Raw genomic sequence first — 22,797 nt, 5'->3', positions numbered from 1 at the left:
AGAAATATTTTTTGGAAACTCCTAAATATATGGCACTGTGCTCTTTGCACTGGAAACAGTCATGTTAGACAGTCCCGCCTTGAAGAAACTTACAGTGTAGCAATGGAGGGTGACTGGGCTGCCAGTGGTTCTACCACAGGGCAGAAAATGTGTCATTAGTAAGCAGATACAGGAGGCAGTGAGTGACGGGAAAGTCACAAGACAACATAAATGAAATGAAGAGGGACACGAGAGATTGCTCAGAAAAAGCAAAACAATTTTAATGAGTGTGTCTGCCCTTCTAAAACAAACACATTTAATACTTTGTCATATAATACACTGAAGATACATACACCTTGTTCTTCAAAATCTCTTTTCTCCAAGTGACTCTCAGGCTCAATTGTGATTACAAGATACATGAAATTAAGTATACTAACATGACACAACTACTCAGTACTCTAACTAGTGTGTGGTTTATGAAACTCCACAAGTCACACAGTGTTTACAAGTTAACATGGGATACAAGAACTCCTTATGTATTTATCCCTGCTACCCAGAGTAAACATTCTTTTCACATTGTCCCTTGCTGTCCTCTGCTTTGAAAGATGGACAATGGAAGTTAAAAGTGACTTACTATATAGGCACTGCTGAATGGAAAATACATTTTGTGTTTCTATATATTGTAAGCTGGAAATGCCTTTTGAAAGACATGTTTATGTCAGAAAGCTTGACGAACACTGAACAGTCTGTAAAGAATGAAAACACCTTGCCCATCCATTCAGATGGATATAGTTCAACTATCTGCAGCAATATTAATTTAAGTACTAAATTCTGATCACTCTGAAATGCTTTGGTTATCAGGTACCAAAAGAGTTTTGAAGTGAGAGAACTGCTTTCTCCCTTTATTCTTTTTTTTTAAAGATTTACTTATTTATTTCAAAGAGTTACACAGCGAGAGGAGAGGCAGAGAGAGAGAGAGAGAGGTCTTCCATCCGATGGTTCACTCTCCAACTGGCCGCAATGGCCAGAGCTGTGTCGATCCAAAGCCAGGAGCCAGGAGCTTCTTCCAGGTCTCCCACGCAGGTGCAGGGGCCCAAGGAATTGAGCCATCTTCTACTGCTTTCACAGTAGCAGAGAGCTGGATCGGAAGTGGAGCAGCCGGGACTAGAACCGGTGCCTATATGGGATGCCGGCACTGCAGGCCAGGGCATTAACCTGCTGCGCCACAGCACCGGCCCCTCAATTCCCTATGATATTTGCAGCTGAAGAGCATTGTCTATGCATTTTTATATTAACTTACGGTGATACTCAATTAGCAAATTTAGTGCTTTCTTAAAATAGGAAATGAAAAATGCAAATCACTCCTGAATAACTTCAGAATCCCCTTCAGCTCCAGGTGCAGAGTGCTGCATTCCGATCTCTCCACCTCTGCAGCCATAATCAGAATGGCCCCGTCTGTTAAGAGTATCACGTGGCTAATATTTCTGAAGTCAGTCAGTCCATAGTAATACTTTAAGGAAATTTCATTCCAATAAATACAGTATAAAAGTCTTTATAGTATGTGCATAAGTTCCTGAAAAGCACTTCAAGGAAATCTGGTCAAATTAATTGCCAGCAGATCCCAGAGCGTACACCTTTTGTTCCAAGTATAATCATGACAGCTTTAACAAAAGCAGTAGAAAAGCAAGACAAGAAAATATCAGCCTTTCTCAAGTCATCTTACCCCCATTCCTTGGGAGAACAGGTAATGAAAGCATGTTGCAGGTTGTGCTTGCTTTTAAACAGATGTCATGTACAAGTGGTCTCAGATTTTTTCATTATCATCATTATTGATTTTTTTAAATGCGACTGGGCTTGCTTGCTTCAAAGAAGTCTTAGAAACATCTGTGTGCATAGTGGACATGGCTATCGTCTCATAGTCATCGTCTCGGGAGCGGAAGTCACAGAAGTTGAAGAAGAACTGCAGGTCCCTCTGGAAGTTCTTGTTGAGAAATCCATAGAATATGGGGTTGACACAGGTGGAGATCATTGCCGTGAGGTGGCAGAGCAGGAACAGCAGGTTGTGGTTGCACGTGGCAATGATCTGATGGTTCCAGTCAAACACAGTGTTAAAGATGGTGAGAGGCAGCCAGCAGACGGCGAACGCTACCACGATGGAGAGCAGCATAACGTTGATCCTTTTGGTTTCACTGGACCTGTACTTGTTGTCTCTCATCTTGTCCATCATGTTGTTCCTCCTCTTTAAGCGAATGTATATCTATGAAAGAAAAGATAATGGGTTCAAATAGAACTATTCATTTTAGGAGGAGTTCTGTGCCCAGAAGGTAAAAAGGGAAATTAAGTTCAGTCTTCTTACCTTGAAGTAGCATATAAAGATAAAACACAGTGGGCCAAAATACTGCAGCACCAAGAGGAGAGTGGTGTAAGACAACCTATGAGAGTCCGATGGAAACTTATCAAAGCACACGAACTTGTCCTTGAAGGCGTCAAGCGTCACGTTCCGGAACGGCTCATCAGTCAGGACCTGATAGATCAGGAAGGGCAGGGAAGAGGCCACAGCAAGGGCCCAAATGACAGCAATGCCTATGTAAGCGTGTCTGTTGTTGGGCCGCCACCCTCGCGGGTTGATTATCAGCTGGTGTCGTTCCACAGCAATGAGAACCAGAGAAAAAATGGACACCGTGATTGAAACACATTGCACGAAAGGATTCAGCCTGCACATTGTCTCACCGAAGACCCAGTGGTCCATTAAGGTGTAGACAAATGTGAAGGGGAGACACATGATGGCCACAAGCAAGTCTGAGAAGGAGAGGTTCACGATCAGGATGTTGGTAACATTTCTCATCTCCTTCTGTTTCAGGATGATCATGATCAAAGCCAGGTTTCCCGACACCCCGAGAATGATCACAGCTCCGTAAGCCAGAGCTAAGGTAAATATGACGGCCAAGGGCAGATGACAATCATCATTTTCAAAAGCCAAAAACTGGGAGTTCCTCTCTGAAACATTATAGTGAACTGAGTGATTTTCAGCCTGTGAAAACAGCGTAGAATTCATTTTGATTGATTTGGTTGTTATATATTACTTTACAAAATTGGACAGTATGCTTCTTGCAAGCAGGTCAACCATTCAGTTTATTCTTATTCCCCATACTGGAATGCATTCATCAAAATTATTCCGAATTCTTCGTTCCCTTGAACTGAACGATCTGTAAAGAGAAAATGTCGCATTACTAATTTTACTGAGGGCAATCAAAATGAATTCTGACTCACATAACGGTTTAAAGACACAAAAATAAACACAATGTAAACCTGTAAGCATCCTTTTAAAATAGCAGAAACACTGCAAACATTTGAAAAAAAATCTAGCACTATTTTTAATTGGATTTGCTCATACATGGAGTTTCGGCAAAACACAATAGTCTATAAGTAATGAATATGTGAGTATCACGTCTGAAGTCTGACACACACAGCACTACCTTCCTAAACACTGTAAGATGTGAATATGACAAAAAACTCAATGCACCAATTAAACATAAAACATACATAGGAAACAAAGCCAAATAAGATGAAACAAAATATCTAATCTCCCTCGTGCTATAGAAATGGACGAATTAGTGTAGCAGTCAAACTGCAGGAATAACTCTACCCTATACTGGACTGCGTTGTAAGACAGACATTATTGAGCACAAGTATATTCAAAGGAGAATGATTAATGCAATAGCACATTAAAAAACTTTGTACAGGAGGGACTTTTGAAAGACTACATGATATTTAATCCAGGAAATACTTAACAGGAAGGGCACAGATGTCTCCTCATATTTCAGTGAGTGCTCTGTACAGAAAAGACAACAGGGCTTAGACTATCATAGCAAAACCACAGAAGTCAGACATAGGACAAAGGAGTGCATTTATTTTTAAAAATAATACCATTCTGAAGAACAAAAATTTAATCAAATGGAATAAACTATATTCAAAACTAGCAAGTGCTCCATACACAGAGGTTATAACAACTGCATTAAAGATCACACTTTCATTGTGTAGCAGATTTGGGCTCAAGATGCTATGGTTTTATTACTATGTCAGAAACTTTCAGAGGATTTCTAAGGTTTTTTCCATGGATCCTCCCACTGCACCAGACTGCATGCAATGCAACTCGTGGATCTAGGTTTCAGTTGTGATTTTCATTTTTCACAGCACTCTGTGCTATAACTATTCTCTCACCAACGAGAAAATCACAATGTTGAAGAAATTAAAGGCGCCCTTAAAAAAACTGATTACTAAATTAACTGTAAATTAACAGGCATTGTGCCCACAGTAAGAAACTGAATTGCATGTCTTTCTTCTTATGTGAGTACAAAAAAGAAAATCTTACAAATTTACTTCCACTGAAAGGAGGAAAAGTAATTTAATGAACAAAAATTTTATTTTCCTTTTAAGTGATGCCTTTGATGAATCTTTTCCTTTAGTGTTTTTGTTTTTCAAATGTGAGGTGTTTTTTATTGTGAAACATGACTTAGCCTTATACAAATGAAAAAAAAAGGCTGCTATAATTAAATCCAAATGAAAGTATTAACAAATGGTAATAGAATGATTTCAGGTATAAAATGTTACTGAAGATATGGCTCTTCTTACCTGCAACAACCTGCAAAGGTTCCCCAAAACTTATGTGGCAATCACACCCTTTCTCTCAAGAATTTCAAAGACAGAATGAGCAATCAGTGTCAGTGAGGGTCTGAGAACAAATGTTGAAGCAGCATGCAACAACCTGAAGAGTCTTGGGGGCATGTCTTGCTTTTTGAAGAATTCAAGGAAGTTTAGCCACCTGCTTCAGGTTAAGTACAGAAAGAGTTGACATTACTAATGCATTAGTGATGGGTTCTTCTTCATCATGAAAGTGACACCATAACGAAGTACATCTGCTCTATCTCATGGTTCCCTGTCACCAGGTGAATGAGGACCCCGTTGTGACAGGAGGGGTGGACTGCAGAGTACAGTCACATGTCAGTGATGCAGTTTCGCTCTGACAGTGGTGGTGGTAGACTGTCTCACGGTGTGGGAACATTCCAGGTGTGCGCAGTCAAAGCTACATGGAATAGACTACTACACATCCAGGATGCCTGTAAATACCATCTGTCATTAACTGGAATCTAGTAGGTGGTGCGGGAGTGTTCATTCCTCAGCCTGACACCTGAAGACAGCTACATGATGCTTCCCCTCTGCTCTTCGCTCCAATAACCCCAACACGAAGGCTGAGTATGAGCAGGCCAGTCTATTGACAGTATACCAAACAAAGCTCTGCATCTCACCCCTGCAGTTCCTCTTGTTCAGTGTTCTCTGTCTCATCCCCAGTCCAAATTCTACTTTTCAAAGCACTCTAATTAGCTCCTATCAATTTTAATATAATTTAAGGTACCCATTGTGTATACTTCATAGTACTCTGAAAATATCAGATTTATAATCAAAATTTGTCAACTAATATCGTAGATGCATGGCTAGAATAGTACATTCTTGTGTAAGCTGATGTTGACATCCAGAGTGCAATTCTATCATGCTCCTTTTGCATGTAAAATAAATGATAGTCATAATAGTTTTTCTATTAGATTGGGTATTTGGGGGAAATCTGTCATTTCTGTTAAAAGTTGTTTCTGAAAGAATAAATATCCATCCAACAGATATTTATTTAACACATATTTTATGTCAGGCAAAGTTTTAGTGGACAAGGCTTTTTTTTTTTTTTAACTGAGTTTCTGTTCTCATGCACAAAGAAAGATAAGAAAAAATAAAGTAGTGAAGATTACAGTATGCCAAATGACTGTGTGTCAGGGAGAGAATAAATCAAGGAAGGGGCACTAGCACTGTTAGGACAAAAAATTACTGGATGATAGGGGAAGGCCTTCCGTTGGCCAAGAAGGTGGTACGTGAGTTAATGCTGGAGAGTGGTGAGTAAGAAAGACATGCAGGTATCTCAGGGAAACAGCCTACGTGGAAAGAACACCTGCAAAATCCTTAAGGGTAGAGTGTGCCTATTGTGCTGAACGGCAATGGGAAGTGGGACAAATAAGAGAGAAACTGTTAGGAAGTTAACAGCAGGGCAGAGACTGGCAACCTGGACCATGCAGGGCCATTTTCTATGGGGTTGGTCTTTGCCATCCATCTGAGACAGGGAGTCGCTGCAGAGTCGTGGGTAAAAGAATGAAGTTATATGACTTTTGTTCTGAAAGCAGCACACTAGCTCTGTTTTCAACATATCCAAGGGAAAGAGAATTAGAGAGATTCATTAGGAGGCTAGCACAATCATAAAGGCGAGAGCCAATAGCACAGACGAAGGTGTCTGCAGTGGAAAGAACAATAAATTCAAATTTTATATCCACTGACTGGCTTTGCCAAAAATCAATACAGATAGGAACCCAAGCAAACACGTAACTAAATTATTGCTATGTTCGGACTACAAAGACAGCTTTCTTGCAGGTGAGTTGAGGTAAACATTCAGAAACTCTACCCTGATACCTTTTAAATTATATCGGAATAGCAGTTTTCCTACTAAGTAGAAGTTAACTTAGTTATACAGAAAATGCCAACTTTAAGCATTTGCAAGCCTCTTCTGCCTTGTGTAGTCATTCCAGTTGGGTAAAACAGGTTGCACTGGATAAAATGCGTATGTTCAGTTTACCTTAGCATAATTTCAGGAAAGAATAGCTGTCAGAAAATAACAGTACTCAGAGTTTACAGATCTCTTTGCAAAAGAAACATTTTGATACTTAGCGTTCTGATGCACATTTGTAAAATCAGCTGTGCAACTACAGACCCTGCAGAAACTGAAGCCCACTAAATGTCAGGATAGCAGGAGTGTGCATTTAGAGACAGAACAGAGATACTACCTACATAACCGGCTGGCAATGCACCCTCTTGCAAGGAGATTTTCCTTTTTCTTCTTTCCAACTAGAAGGCTGGCCTTGCGTTGCTTGCTGTTGGCAAAGGCTCTTAGCTACCTGGAAATGCAACTCTCTGGTCCTAACCTGCTCTGCGCGTGCGTGTGTGTGTGTGTGTGTGTGTGTGCACTTTGTAAATACCCAGGACGGGGTGTTTGCCTCACTAGTTTTGGAAAAGAAATGTGAGGCTCCTCACATTACAGCCTCCCAAAGTTACTGCCGGCTTATCTAAATGAGTTACATAATTCCCGTTTCCTTCCCCGCAGGGGAGGGCTGGCTGCACACACACAGCCTCAGGGCAGTAAGGAAAGGAAGGAGGCATCGGCCACACCGCAAAGCACTGGGTCTTTAGTCCTGGGAGGGAAACTGGGCTTGACAGCTTTCTGCTCTGGCTTTGCGGAGGTCCCAGCCCGGGTGCACTTGGGACCAGCCGCTCCCGCGTCTGCCTTCAAGACCTCGCAGAGACAGGCAAGCTCTGCGCTCGCCCCGAACTGTGCGCTCCCGGGAGAGTTTCGCTCTCTCCGGGGATGCAGGTGCACCTGTGAGGCGCTGAGCGATCTCAGAAATAAAAATCGTGGGATGTGGAAACACACTCCTCCCCCAGGTGTTCCCTGTGCCCCGGCAGCAACCAAGGAATGAAATGGGGTGCCTTCTGTCACAATTCCTGTCCGCTTACCCGCCTACCCCTTCCCTGTTGTGTAACTGGGCGCACCGCCCCAGTTCGCCCATTCCTCGCACTCCCACACACGCACATACTCACCCGCCGCATCCATCAGGAGCCCTCTACCCGAGACGCCAAGCGGAAAACATACAATCCAACGAGATACACACCAGCAGAGCCCAAACCCCAAGTAGGTTCTCTGTCTTGGCCCAGCCTCAGCCCTCCACACACCGGCATCTCTCGGCGTCTACGTGGAGGGGACCATCCGACACTCCCAACCCAGCCGCCTCCCCTTGCGGTCCATCCCCCTGTCTCCCAACCCCGCCAGGCTCCTTCGTGACCATCTAAACGGAGCTCAAGAGTTCGCTCCCCGGTCCAAACTCCAAAATAAGCGGACAGGGAGGGCTCGCGGTGTCCACCGGGGAGTGGCACCGGACCGGAGGGTCCAGCACCCTCGGAGGCAGCTGGACAGCACCCCGAAGGGCCGAGCCCCGGAGGGCGCGGGAGTGCGCGGCCCAGGGGCCGGCCCGGAGCTCGGGTCGCCGCCGCAGCAGGACACCTGCGCGGGCCAGGCCGCCGGTCCCCGGCCGCTCCCCGCCCGTGGACACAGCAAAAGCTCCGGTGCGGCCAGCCCCCGCCGCGCTCCCAGCGCGAGAAGAGTGAGGTGCGGAGAAGGAGGGTCGGGGCGCCCGCCCACCTCCTCGGCCTCTAGGGGACAGGGAAACTTGCACGTCCGTCAGTAAGTCCCCCGGGCGCAGGCCGTAGGGCGCGCGGGACCCGGAGCCCGCGGGAGAATCGGGAGCAGCCCGCGCCCGCTCCGCAGCGGGAGGCGAAGCCCCGGGCGCACTCCACGCCCCAACACGGCGCCGCGGAGCCAGTGCCCGGCGCTCGCATCCCTTCCGCTCCGTCTCCCATCGCTCAGCCCAGCACCGCGGGATTTCTCCAAACTCCTCTCCAACGCAGAAACTTGAAACTCACCCTCCTTCGAATGCGTCCTGTTCGGCTTTCTGCTCTTTATTTCCATGCGCGTTTATGAGAGCGGGCAGGGTGTCACCGTCCGGGGCAAGCACCGGCGGGTCTGCCGCCCGCTCAAACCCTGAAGAAGGGGGAGGTAGGAAGGGACGCCCCCTTCCAGCCGGACTCCACCTCGTCCCGGGTCACGTGGCGCCGCCCCGCGCCCCTCGCCTCCGGCGCGCGATCGTCTAGGAATTCGGGGACGGCCAGCAACCGCGCGCAAGCCGCGCACCGCTGGACGCACTCGTCCGGGCAGAGCCGCGCGAGCCCGCGTGCGTCCCGGCACGGCCCTGGACTCCGGAGCGCGGCTCGGCTTGGGCGCCGCCGGGCTGCGGCTTTGTGCGCGGGTCAGTGCCACCTTGCGGCCGAGAGGGTCTGCTGCCCAGAGTCCGGCTCCGGCGCCCAGGGTGGGCTGCCGGTGTTCCCGCGCCGCTGCGGGCTGCTGGCTTTCCTCCTGCGGCCTTCCGTGGCCCCTTGCACGCTCTGTTCCTCGGTGTGAGAGCTGGGGGAAGAGCTTTGCAAAGCCAAGGCCGCGAGCCTCGGCGGAGAGGGGCTGCCCTTTAACCTCGCTGTCTTTCCGACGCCGAAATGCGCCTCCGGGGCTGTTCCCGGCGCCCAGCGGCTTTTTCCCTGGCTTCGTTAGGGCAGCGCGACGAAGTGGAGCATTTCCCTAGTGGCCCGAAGGAGTTCGTGCTATTGCCTTAGCGCGGAAACTGCCTCGGTGCTGCAGGTCGGGCAGACACGAAGGGCCCGCGCCGAGTGCGAGGACGGCGCAAAGCCGGCTCGGGCTCAGCGCTTCGGGCTGCTAGTGGCGCGCTGATCCCCGCTGTTCCTATTCGAAAACACAGGTCACCGGGGCGTCTCTCAAAAAAAAAAAAAAAAAAAAAAATCCACGGCCGTGGATACAGAGAAAGGTTTTGGTATCAAACCACTCTGATCAGTCTCATCAGGCTAAAACAAATTAAAATTCCAAGACATATGGTATTGCTTGTGTACTGTTAAAAAAGGTGTGGGGGAGGTTCTTTTTCTCACTCGAAGGCTGGATAAACATTATTTAAACTCGAAAAAAAAAGCAAATTGATTTATGCATATCTAGATACTGACGTTCACAATCTCTGGGAAGTTCCCCCCACCCCGGAAAGCTGTCTTAAGATATTTGTTACTAGACGTATTTTTATATAGTTGGCTAGTGATTGTGTTTAACAATTAAAATGCTACGATCATGTACTAAATATAATTTGCGTGTGTAATAATATGAGTTTAGGTACTTAAGACATTCATGGAATTAAAAGATGAGTTTATCTTGATGCAAAAGATTTTGAAATCCATGCAGATGAGTGTATAGTGGCTAAACAAAGTAAAATGACAGACGGTAACACAGATAGCTCAAGGATAAAAATACACGTACAGGGGCTGGTACTGTGGCCTAGTAGGTAAAGCCTCCACCTGCAACCCTGGCATTCCATATGGGCACCAGTGCATGTCCTAGCTGCTCCACTTCAGGTCCAGGTCTCCCTAATGATGGCCTGGAAAAAGCAGCGGAAGATGGCCCAAGTGCCTGGGCCCCTGCACCCACGGGGGAGACCCAGTAGAAGCTCCTGGCTCCAGGCTTCAGCTGGGCCCAGCCCTGGCCATTGTGGTCATTTAGGGAGTGAACCAGAGGATGGAAGATCTCTTTCTTTGTTATCTGTTCTCTCCCCGCTCCCCTCTGTAACTCTGCTTTTCAAATAAATAAATGTTTAAAAAAATATATAAATATATGTATAAGGTACAATTTAGGAATTTTAGTTCTTTTAAACAGAAATAACATTTAGGCTATTTCTCATGCCTTCTACTCTATTCCCTTAATCCACATTCTGTTCTTGGAAGTTTTTTCCCACTGTGTCAATCATCAAACTGACTATTGTGACCTGCAGCAAGAATTACAAATGCAATGATTTAGTTATCCACTAAAAGTATAGTTTAATGTAGAAACTGCTCTCTTATCAGCAAGATTTGAGAGTATAATTTGGATGGGGGTACCTTACTTTCTCTCTTTTCCAAAAACACTAGTAAAGCCATATCTGCAAGAAGATGTGAACCAATAGGCCACTGTATGTGGTTATTCAGGTTTTATGAAATGGTCCCCCTACAACAAATCTATAAAGCTACATTCTTTTTTAAAAGATTTATTTATTTATTTATTTGAAAGACAGAGTTACAGAGAGAGGTAGAGACAGAGAGATCTTCCATCTGGTTCACTCCCCAGATGGCCGAAACAGCCGGAGCTGAGCCGATCAGGAGCCAGGAGGTTCTTCTGGGTCTCCCACACCGGCGCAGGGGCCCAAGGACTAGGGCCATCTTCTACTGCTTCCCCAGGCCATAGCACAGAGCTGGATCAGAAGTGGAGCTGCCTGGTCTTGAACCAGCGCCCATATGGGATGCTGGCGCTTCAGGCCAGGGCGTTAACCCGCTGCAGCACAGCGCCGGCTTCCTAAAGCTGCATCCTTGAAATATTAATATCAAATACCAGCCTTGGAAGGATCAGTCTTCTCAAAGACTACTTTCTACACGAATTCTGAGGTCCTAAAATGAAGTTTTGAAATGCTCAGCAACAGAATTATATAATTTTCTAGCAATGTCATTTACAAAGGAATCTTTCCAGTATGTAAAACTAGAGAAATTAGGCATGCACTAATGACCAAATGCAACATAGGATCTTCTGATAACATAGTTTATGGGAGGTTTGAATCTAACAAAATAATCTGAATTCCTCAGAGGACACATGTATTAAAAGTCTCCATCCGGCCGGCGCCGCGGCTCACTAGGCTAATCCTCCGCCTAGCGGCGCCGGCACACCGGGTTCTAGTCCCGGTCGGGGCGCCGGATTCTGCCCCGGTTTCCCCTCTTCAGGCCAGCCCTCTGCTGTGGCCCAGGAGTGCAGTGGAGGATGGCCCAGGTGCTTGGGCCCTGCACCCCATGGGAGACCAGGAAAAGCACCTGGCTCCTGGCTCCTGGCTTCGGATCAGCGCGGTGCGCCGGCCGCAGCGTGCCGGCCGCGGCGGCCATTGGAGGGTGAACCAATGGCAAAGGAAGACCTTTCTCTCTGTCTCTCTCTCTCACTGTCCACTCTGCCTGTCAAAAAATAAAAAAAATAAAAAAAAATAAAAAAGTCTCCATCCGAGTTTCAGGATGATTAGCTTTTCCGCTCTGAAATGAAACGTTTCAGGCTATCCTATTTGAGATTCAGACTACATAAATCCCTACCTTTACTAGGGAGAAAGAAATTTTTCAAATTCTGTGTATTTCCTTCCAAACTTTCACAAAGCCTGATCTATAAACCATGACTAGGAGGAGTTGATGAATGACTTAGTTCCATGTTCTCTTGGGCAATAATCTTGCTCCATTGTTTACACTGAGGGATAGGATCTGCGTATTAAATCTAAGTAGATTTTAGTTTTATCATCTAAAAAGTGGAACATCTTTATGGTCTGGAACGCCCTTCAAATTCCGTGATTCAATATTTGTCTCGATAAAAGTGTGTCACTATGTTTGCTACGGGTACTTAAACACTGCGATTATTTTATTAGTCTCCTGATAAATTTATTATTCAAGAGTTACAGTTCCTTAAACAATATTGCGCCTTGAAACAGGTAAAGTAACATAAAGTATCATCCAGAAGAATCTTTGCAGGCATCCACACTACATGTGAAAACTAAAAGGTAGATAATATTGGTAAGGAAGAAATTCCACTGGGGAAGAAGCATATTAATCAGTTTCTATTGGATGAATGATACGTATCAAATTTTCCTTCTTTCTATGACTCACATACTGAATTTCTCTGAATCTGTGATGACAAAGAATGTAAAGTGCAACACATTTTATGGAAAAACATTGCTTTTTTGAAAACATAAGAAAAATGCTTCCAGTAAAGTCATAGGATGCCATCATTTGTAACTAAATCTTGGAGTATTAAAATTGTTCTTTTTGAAGAAGTCTGCATCTTAGAACCAATAAACATAGCCAGTGATAGTTTTTACAAACTTGGTCAGTATAATCAAATGGGCAGTACAATCTCTTCTTCAGTTGTCTTTTTGAGACGATTAACTAGCAGAAAGAAGGGACAATTAATTTTATTAAAACAAAGACAAGCAATTCAGTGATCTCCCTGGAGCAGAAGGTGCCAAATCAGGATATGCTCCTGATTTGAATGGGAACAAACTTCAGTATAGTTCTTCCTTCACAGGCCTCACATTTAGGGTATTTTAAAACCTGTCAAATAAGACTCTAGACTACTAGGATCTTAAAATGATTTAGTAAATATCCAAATGCTTTTCTGCAAGATTCATATTGTCAGTTTTTAGATATTCCACAAAAGTGTAACATTTTGCTACAAAAATGTGACATCATGTATTTATAACATGGAATAATGAAAAGAGCTTTACTATTACGACTGTCGTTATCTTAACAGAAATTGCTATTTCCTTCAGTATCTCCTTCCAGAGAGACAGGGTAGGAATAGCTGGTGACAAGGACAAGGGTGACATACGACCAGACCTTCCATTTCTATGACAAATGTCTCTCTGTGTTCATTTGTGCTCCCTATTCCCATGCCGTGAGCCCTCGGCTTTGATATTGGACTCTTTCACAATACTGCACTGTACTTCAGGTAGTCAGTATCAATACATCAGCGTGGGCTTTGGATGTAAAGCTGTGACAGCACAATTTTTCTCCAAGATAGGAGAAAGAGTGTACACTAAATAAGATAACAAATGGGCACAGGCAGAGGTGGAGGGAAGTGTTCCTGGTTATCTACTGAAGTAAGATAACTGTCCTCTCTTCACTCCTTTGTTCAGAGTCTAACACTGCTTTTCCTTCTCCATATACAAACAGATTGACAAAGAGGACAAAAACCCCCAGGATGGGCTATGGCCAAGTCTGACTGTTCTGCAAGGTTGAGGTTGCCTGGCTGCCGCCCTCCACCAGCACAGTATGGAGGCAAAAGCAACTCGACAGCATGTATTACAGCAACTACAAATTCAAAACATAGTTGAGCCTTAAATAGTAGCCCAGAATTCTTGGACTTGGGTGACTCCCAATTCCTCTTCTCTTCTAGGTTATTTGAAACGTTTTTTCTAAAAGGGAGGGAGGGAGAGAGAGAGAGAGAATCTTCCATCTGCTGGTTCACTCTCCAGATGACTGCAACGACTTGGGCTGAGCCAGACAGAAACTCGGGAGTCTGGAACTTCATCTAAGCCTCTCACATGGGAGGCAGGGACCCAAGCACCTCTACCATCTTCCACTGCTTTCCCAGGTGCAGGAGCAGGATCAGAAGCAGAGGAGCCAGAACTCAAAATAGCACTCCAGTGTGAGATGCTGGTGCCGCAGGCAGCAACTCAACCACAACGCGAGTCCTATTTCAAAATCTCACTCCTCTCTTCCAGTCCCCTACCTGAGGTCCTCAGTGTCAGAGGACTCCTCTTTTTGCAGACAAACAAATCGACCCATTACTTACCCTCTAATCATGTCTCTCACTTTGGCAGTGGACCCTGCAACCCAACTGTGTTAGCTCCCAGGCTCTGAGGTGACTGAGCATAGCATTTTCCCAGCTAAGGCTCCAAGCACCAGAGACAGACCATCCTCACTGTGCTGTCCCACTGACCCACTCAGTCTATGACCATAAAATCAATGAGTTATTGTATTCCACTAAGTTTGGGGGATGTCTGTATACAATTAACTGAAGGTTATTAACTGAAACACATGTTCTTCAGTAGTTGACTTTTCTAGGCGCACTACTAAATAAAAATCAAAACAAAATCATACATCTCACAGTGACTCCTTTCCCCTTCTCACATCTGCTCTGGCTACCTTCTCCTTCTTGGCTGCCTTCTCCAAGAATAAGGTGCATTTTCTGTTTTCTCATTTGCTCCTCAAATAGGGTCTGCCTGGAAGTGATTCTGCACAGGACACCAATAACCAAAGACAGTGATTTGGGCTTTGTACCACTGTACTCTCTGTACCATCTTGTCTTTTAGAAATCTTTGTTTCCCAGCACTCTGGCCTCAGAATCAGCCCTTAAGGCATGCGGATCCGTTGAAAAGCCCATGAGAGTATTTCAGGCATGGAAAGCCAAGACACTCTGGGGAAAAAAAAAAACTAAATGAAAGATCTCCGTGAGTGAGAACCCAGTGGAAAGAACGGGTCATCAAAGAAGGAGGTACCTTTCTCTGAAGGGAGGAAAGAACTTCCACTTTGACCATGGCCTTGTCTAAAAATTATCAGAGTCGGTGAACTCAGGGGGCTTCCATAGCCTTGGCAGCTCATGACAAGAGCCTAGGGTGATTACTGATGCCATAAACAAGAGTGTCAATTTGTTAAGTCAACAACAGGAGTCACTTACTCCTCATGTAGGATCTTTGTCCTTAGTGTGCTGTACATTGATATTTAATGCTATAACTAGTACTCAAACAGTATTTTTCATTTTGTGTCTCTGTGTGGGAGCAAACTGTTGAAATCTTTACTTAATGTATGCTAAACTGATCTTCTGTATATAAAGAGAAACGAAAATGAATCTTGATGTGAATGGAAGGGGAGAGGGAGTGGGAAAGGGGAGGGTTGCGGGTGGGAGGGACATTATGGGGGGGAAGCCATTGTAATCCATAAGCTGTACTTTCGAAATTTATATTCATTAAATAAAAGTTAAAAGAATTAAAAAAAATAAGTATTATAAATTGCAAAAAAAAAAAAAAAAAGAAATCTTTGTTTCCTCTGATTTCATCCATTTCACCCCTCAGGCTTCTCCTTGCTCCCCTCCAGCATCTGCTGCCTCCATCTACTTCCTTGGTGTTTTTCTGCCTGGTATATCATTAAGTAAATCCTTGTGTATCAACCTAGACTGTGCCTCTTATTGTTTACATCTTCACAGCAGGCTAGCCAAAGCCTTACCAACTCAAATTCTCACACATCCAACTTCTCTAAACATAAGCCACATAAACATGGTGTTAGCCATTTAGACCTATCTATTTTTAATGGTCTACAAAACTCCACTCTACATCTGTTAACCATATATAATACAATTCATATATATTCAAGCATAAAAGGCACCAAAACTTGCTAGCCATTGGAGCTTTCTAGCCCAGAGAAGTGGTCTACTGCATGAAGTCCCCTTCTTCCTCTTGTCCCCCAAGGGCTCCTTGTTCTACCTCCCTGGTGGGTGAAGCCCTGCACTACTGCCTCTGAAGTTCTCAGGCTACCAGAGACTAGCCCTGTCATGCAGCCTTGTCCAAGTAACACCCAAGCATCTTTCATGATTCGCTCTCCACCTTTATCAACCCCCAAATCAATGAACTTAACTAGAGATCCCAATCTTAATCATCTTTTTGTCATTCATAATGCATAATTATACCCTTCAGCATTAATTACCCTTGTACACTCATAACACCAAATCTCTATTGAAAGCACCAATCCCCATCAGGTTTCCTGGTCAAGTGTGCTTCTGGGCTCCTGGGGCTGATCCCAGCATCGTCATCCCTTTCCCTCAGCCAGAACTAAAGACTCTTCCCAAGTATTCCCGGGACCTCTCTCACACTTTCAACTCAGAGGGTCACAGATCCCCACTGAGGTTTCTAATAAGTATCGCCCACATGTGTTCCTTCACCTCCTCCAGTCTCTACTGACTTCTCTGCTCAGTGCTCTCTGCCATCAGCTGCTTCAGCGTTCAGTTGCACTGCTCCCTACTCTCCTTCCTCTAGTTAGTCTCCACCCAGATCCCGCTGGTGGCTGGTTATTGATTGACTCATTGATTTATTCATTCATTTATTTGAAGGAGAAAAGGAGGGAGAGAAAGTACCATCCATTGGTCTCACTCCCCAAATGCTCTCTATGGCTGGAGTTGGGACAGGCCAAAGCCAAGAGACAGTATACAACAACCCAGCTCTCCTGTATGAGTGACGGGGACCCAGGTACTTGAACTGAAGTTCAAGCAATGCCCTTTTAAACCAGTACTTTTCAATATGTCCCTCTACCGCACACATTGAGTCATGCTGAACCGTCTGCCCCTTCTGTTACACTCTTTCTCCTCCTTGCCATTGCCCCACCCCTCACTTCCCCACTCCCTCTTATCAAACCCTCAAAATGCAGACCAAGTATCTTCCCAACTATAAGGCCCTGTCATATATCTGCACTTTCCATACTCCCCAGGCTTGCATTCTCCTTTATAACCCTGTAACACTCTAGGTTTATTTCTAATATAGAACTTAACAAATCATATTGCTACTAATTATTTGCACTGATGTGCACCATGGCCTCTTGAAGGTAGTGACTATTTTTTTTGAAGATTTATTTATTTATTTGAAAATCAGAGTTACACAGAGAGAGGAGAGGCAGAGAGAGAGAGAGAGAGAGAGAGAAAGAGAGGTCTTCCATCCAATGGTTCACTCCCCTATTGGCCGCAACAGCCGGAGCTGAGTCCATCTGAAGCCAGGAGCCAGGAGCTTCTTCCAGGTCTCCCACGTGGGTACTGGGGCCCAAGTCTTGGGCCATCTTCCACTGCTTTCCCAGGCCATAGCAGAGAGCTGGATTGGAAGTGGAGCAGCCGGGTCTTGAACCAGCGCCCATATGGGATGCCGGCACTTCAGGCCAGGGCATTAACCTGCTGCACCACAGTGCCGGCCCCGGTAGTGACTATTTTTCATCTTCTTAAACTTGAAACTTTGAATAATATTTGCCATATCATAAAATACTAAAAAAAAGTCTTGTTGAAAGATGGAAAAACTTGGAATAGGCTAGGACTACAAAAATTTTGCACATTATAAGTCAAGCCTGCTTGTTCTCCTCAACCATTTAAAAGAAAAAGAAAAAACACTTATCTTTGTATGATGATGGATCACTGCTATTTTATGTCCACAGGTTTCATGTGTAGTTTGCTTACTACTTAACTCCTCATGATTTTTCTCATTTTTTTTAAATTTTCTCGTATGACGATTCTGTTTTCACTGTTAGGTGTAAGCTTGAATAATGGATCCCCCTGCCTTTGAAAATACTTTAATATCTACTAAGGGAAAGATCTCATTTTTTTCTACCTGACAAACAACAGACTGTTAAAGCCCGATTGGGGTTGATGTTTCAGGTAGCTTGGGATGCCCTCATCCTATATCAGACTGCCTGGGCTGCAGTCTCTGCTCCACTCCTGATTCCACACCGTGGGAGGCATCAGGTGATGGCTCAAGTACTTGTACATCTGCCATCCACATGGGACACCTTGATTCAATTCCTGGCTCCTGGCTTCAGCAGCTGCAAGCATTTAAGGAGTGAACCAACAGATGGCAGATGCCTGTCTCTTTATCTTTCAAATTAAATAGGTCAATCAATTAATCAAATGTTAAAAATAATTTGTAATTAATAATAGGCTAATCCTCTGCCTGTGGCGCCGGCACACTGGGTTCTAGTCCCGGTCGAGGCGCCGGATTCTGTCCCGGTTGCTCCTCTTCCAGGCCAGCTCTCTGCTGTGGCCCGGGAGTGCGGTGGAGGATGGTCCAAGTGCTTGGGCCCTGCACCCACATAGGAGACCAGGAGAAGCACCTGGCTCCTGGCTTTAGATCAGCGCGGTGCGCCGGCCGCAGCGCCCATTGGAAGGTAAACCAACGGTTCTCTGTCTCTCTCTCTCTCTCACTGTCCACTCTGCCTGTCAAAAAATAATAATAATAATAATTTCTTTAGATATTTATTTGTTTGATTTATCAGACTTACAGTGGCAGAGAGAGACAGAGAGATTTCCATCCCCAAGTGGTTTCGATGGCCAGGGCTGAGCCAGGCCCAGGCCAGGAGCCAGGAGGTTCACGCAGGTCTCCCACGTGGATGGCAGGGACCCAAGCAGTTGGACCATCTTCCACTGCTTTTCCCAGGCTATTAGCCTAGAGCTGGCTTGAAAGTGGAGCATCCAAGAATAAGAACAGGCCCCCATATGAATATCTGCATTGCAGGCAGCAACTTTACCCACTACTCCACAACACTGGCCACTAAATATAATTTTTAAAAACTGAATTACTTATGAGAATTGTTAGACTAGCAACATAGTGGCAGGCAATTTTGAAGAGTGCATCACTCAGTCATGTCAACTTTTGATTCTGGGCTTATGCTTTGAACAATTCTCAACATTCTTTCTAAAGACTATTCAAAACAAACCAACATACCAAAAATAAATGAATAAACTGTTCTCTTTCATTTCCATCTAAATATAGTAAGCTTATATTTAGGCTTATAACTAGATTTAAAATATTAACCAGGAAAATTCGATAGGAAGTGGTATCTCATCTTTTAAAAACAGGATTAAAGGATATGTACTAACACCACATTTTGAGAGGAGTTTTGATGTGCAAAAAGAAAGAATTCTATGGCCCATCTACAGGTTTATGTGAGAAAAAGCATCCAAAGGAATCCATGTTTTCATCCTTTATGTAGATTTTATGCTGCAAAACTTAAAAATAATACAATTAGATAAAAAATGATTTGCTGATATGCATGGCACCTACAGTTTTTTTAAAACAAAGAATTAAATATAATTACATAGCTATTACTAGCTACAGGTAAGAGAATGTGCCAGTAATAGTGTGGAACATTATCAACAATATTTCTTTCTTTTTCTTTTCCTTTTTTTTTCTTTAATCTGCTATGGAGAGGAGCAACCCTGTCTTTATCAAACTTTTCTGATACAAAAATGCTGTTGCCAAGGTCTGCGCTGTGGTGCAGCCAGTTAAAGCCACAGCTTGCAGCACCGGCATCCTAAATGGGTTCTACTTTCCATCCAGCTCCCTGCTAATGCATCTGGGAAAGCAGTGGAGAATGACCCAAGTACTTGGGCCCTGCCACCCACATGGGAACCCACAGGAAGCTCTAGGCTCCTGGATTCAGTTAGGCCCAGCTCCAGCCATTGTGGCCATTCAGGGAGTGGACCAGCAAATAGAAGATATCTCTCTCTTTCTCCCCCTCCCGCCTTTACTTCCCCTCCTCTCTGCCCCCCACCCTGTCCACCTTTCAAATAAAATAAATAAATCTTTAAAAAATGTTTTTGATAGACGCAGAAATGGCCCTTTCTACAACTTTTCAGCATTTCAGATTTAAATCTACCATGATAGAAAATGTGGAAAAAGAAACATTTACTCTTAATTAATACAACAAAAATCCTCAGAGTATAAAAATGTATAGAATAAAATAATACTATTTTCTCTAGTTCACCCCTGTTATTCCTGTAACCACAAATCATTTGAGGTGTTACTACAGCATCCCAGTAACTCTCTTCCACAAAGGGTGGCTGTTATTATTATTATTATTATTGTTATTAAAATGCAGCAATTATTTGAGGGAAACAACCATGTTCCTTAGCACAGTGTTACCCCAGGCATGTCAGAGAGAGTATTACTCAATAATTTGCCTTAGGAAAGCCCAGATGCTTCTTAACTTTCACCTCTACAGATAAATGTTCTTTCATAAACGATAACAAATCATGAAAACTGGGAAACAGTGAGTTTAATATTATAACATGTATAAGATCCCACTTAATTTCCCAAATGGGCATTTATGAATAATGAGTTGGAAAGATAGCTAGAGCCAAGGTGGACGTTACCATTTCTGTTCCCAGGGTGGGACTCTTCCTGCTTGAGTGTTACTTCATAACAGAAACAGAATAATCTGTTATGTTAATGATCTACAAAGAGTGATGATGATCAGTGTGGAATCCCTCCTGGGAAATCTGAAGATGAAATCATGCTTATCTAGATCATCTTCTTTATGTAGCATGTTTTTGAAAATTTCAAATTGACAATGTCTTCAAAACAAAGGATTCCTAGGAATTCGTGCACTTCATGTATCCTTACTGCATTGTGCAATGTATATTTCAAAAAGAATTTTTCTTGTTTTTAAGCTTGTGTGTTTGTGGATGCAGTGGGATGGGAAGTGGCTACATCCGTGGCTTTGTCTCAATAACATGGTGGCCTTTTATTTTTGATTCTTTGATAACAACAGTCACTTCAACATAAGATTCATCATCAAGAGGCAAAAGTGGTGGAAAAGAAAAAAAGATGAAATGCACCTTGTATTTTTAAAATGCAAGAGTTTGTAGTATAAACTACAAGCTTCTAAAGGAGTTATCATGAAGGGATTCCTTGGGAAGCTGTTGAGAGTCAGTGTGTATGCGAAAGGTGTGTGTTGTGGCTTTGCAAGGGATGGAAAGACACACATTCATATGACAGTCCATTGACTGTCCAGAGATTAGAGTTGAGAAAGTCTAAAGAACCAAGCCCTTGGTCTCTCAAGGTTATCCCTTCTTAACATGCCCACCTATTCGCTCCCTCACTGCAGAATCCCACAGTGCCTGTCCTGTTAAGCTTAGAATAAAACAGACACAGCATTTACTTGAGGCATTTAGAGTTTTTTGGACGACTCTCCAGTGGATGATGGTAGGACAAGCTACACAAATCCCTCCGAGTGCTGAAAGGGGGCTCACAAATCTGTGACTGGCTTCTGGGGTAGCAGCTAGCCATTGCTGTCCCAGTCATTAACCTTTCAAGTCACCTCGCTCCCAAGGGACACATTCCTGAGTGTAGAGCACGCCAGTCCCAGGGGATTGTCTGCACTCAGCAAGTGGCGATGTGACTTTCAGAGAATTCAGGGAGCACACTCTTGCTTGTGGCACAGACCTCTGCCCACTCTTTTCACTCTTCTGCGCCTCTCCCTCCCTCTCCCTGTCTACCCCTCTCTCCCCTCCCTCCCTCCCTCATACACACACACACACACACACACACACTGACACACACACAAGCACACAAACTCAAGTGCCTGCCAACTATTGGTTAGCTAAAAATAAAGCAAACCTGAGCAACACAGATGTGACAACACTGGGGATGGAAATCACGTTGGGGATTGGGAGGAAAGGGGTGTGTGTGTGTGTGTGTGTGTTCCACCTAGCACAACTCTCTGTGCCCCTCGCCTTGTCTTCCTTACTAATGCAGCCCTGAGAAGCGCCGACTGCGGTCCATGCCCACTCCCAGCCCCACTCCTCCTCCTCCTCCTCCTCCTCCTCCTCCTCCTCCTCCTCCTCCTCCGCGAAGCACCTCCGCCTACTCCCTCCCTCGTGGCCCACCTCCCAGCCTACAGCTCTTCCTCACTTCAAAAGGGGCAAAGAAGGGCAGTGTTGCGTTTTGTTTGGAGGGATCCTTTATCTTTTTGCTTTTTCTTGGCGGCTCTTCCCCGCGTAGCTTAGGCACCCGGAGAGCCACCCACCCCCTTAGCAGTTGGAGACCGAGGTCGCCCCCCGCGGCCGGGGTCAGGACCTGCACCGAGGCCAGGGTGACAGGCGGCATCCTGGGGCCCTGTAGCCTCTCCCTACGGCCCCCAAGCAGCCAGGCAGGGACTGGGGAGTCCCCGGCCCCGAGCCTGGGGAGAAGCTGGCGCGGAGCAGGCGCCCTGGCGGGTCTCGGGGGTCCCCGGAGCAGTCACGTGCTCCCGAGGCGCCTCTAAAACCCTGCGGCTCCCTGCCCCCTCCTCCCCACCGCCACCTTCAGGTCCTGCTCCTGCCGCCGCCGCCGCCGCCGCCGCCACAGCCACTCCTGGGTGCAGAGAGATCGCTCGGCGCGTTCCCCGGAGCCGAGGCGCCCCGAGGTACGGGCTTCAGCCCCCTACCCCCTCGTCGCCTCCCCGCGCGGGCTGGGCTGCACCGAGGGGCTGGGGCCCGCCGGGGCCGGGGCGCTGTCGGGGCTCCCAGGGGCGCGGGGCGAGAAGCCGAGGACAGCGCCCCTGGGGACGTGGGGGTTAGGGCAGCGGAACTGGCCGTGGTCACGCTCGAGCAGCGAGCGGGGAAGGGATTTCTCTGAATGCCTGGGACCCAGCAGGTCCCTCCATCCCCAACTCACCCAGGGTGGAGCGGGATGGAGGCTGTCCCGGGTCGGCGCGGGAGCCTCGTCCGGAGGCTGGGGAGCAGCGACGGGCAAGGCGACGCCCGTGGCCAGGGGCGGCCCAGGCGGGGGAGGCTGTCCGGCGCTCAGCCCCGGCGGGGACCCGGCGAGGCCCGAGAAGCCCCCGCGGGCGCCCCTCGTGTCAGCCGACCGCGCCGGCGTCCCACGGCTGACCCAGACAGACCCGGGGTCCGCGGCGCGCCCAGGTGTGCGCTCCCGTGGGCAGGGTGGCCTCGCGTGACAGACGGAGAGGCGAGCACACAGCCACCCCTGCACCGCGAATTCCAGA

General features: G+C 45.9%; 2 protein-coding genes across 10 annotated transcripts in view; one reads left to right on the top strand and one right to left on the bottom strand.

The window, feature by feature from the left end:
• NPY5R (neuropeptide Y receptor Y5) overlaps positions 1-22,797 on the top strand; it is a 172,167-nt gene that overhangs the window by 143,293 nt on the left and 6,077 nt on the right. For 2 of the 5 annotated variants that reach the window (XM_051831647.2, XM_051831648.2), the window contains exon 3: positions 2,840-2,909. The gene's annotated coding sequence lies outside the window, so the exon portion shown is untranslated. Of the gene's footprint in view, positions 1-2,839; positions 2,910-21,730; positions 22,216-22,797 lie in introns of those variants that run through there. The other 3 variants (XM_008273474.4, XM_051831649.2, XM_008273477.4) reach the window with 3 other exon arrangements.
• Positions 236-22,596, bottom strand: NPY1R (neuropeptide Y receptor Y1). Of its 5 annotated transcripts, XM_051831646.2 has the most exons (4): positions 8,548-8,675; positions 3,772-3,811; positions 2,336-3,185; positions 236-2,236 (listed from the first exon to the last, which is right to left on the bottom strand). In XM_051831646.2, the coding sequence occupies exons 3-4, from the start codon at positions 3,032-3,034 to the stop codon at positions 1,784-1,786; spliced, it is 1,152 nt and encodes a 383-aa protein (XP_051687606.2). In that variant the 5' UTR covers positions 3,035-3,185; positions 3,772-3,811; positions 8,548-8,675; the 3' UTR covers positions 236-1,783.

This window comes from Oryctolagus cuniculus, chromosome 8, assembly GCF_964237555.1.
Source record: "Oryctolagus cuniculus chromosome 8, mOryCun1.1, whole genome shotgun sequence".
Taxonomy (NCBI): domain Eukaryota; kingdom Metazoa; phylum Chordata; class Mammalia; order Lagomorpha; family Leporidae; genus Oryctolagus; species Oryctolagus cuniculus.
This window is presented reverse-complemented; position numbering and strand designations above follow the sequence as displayed.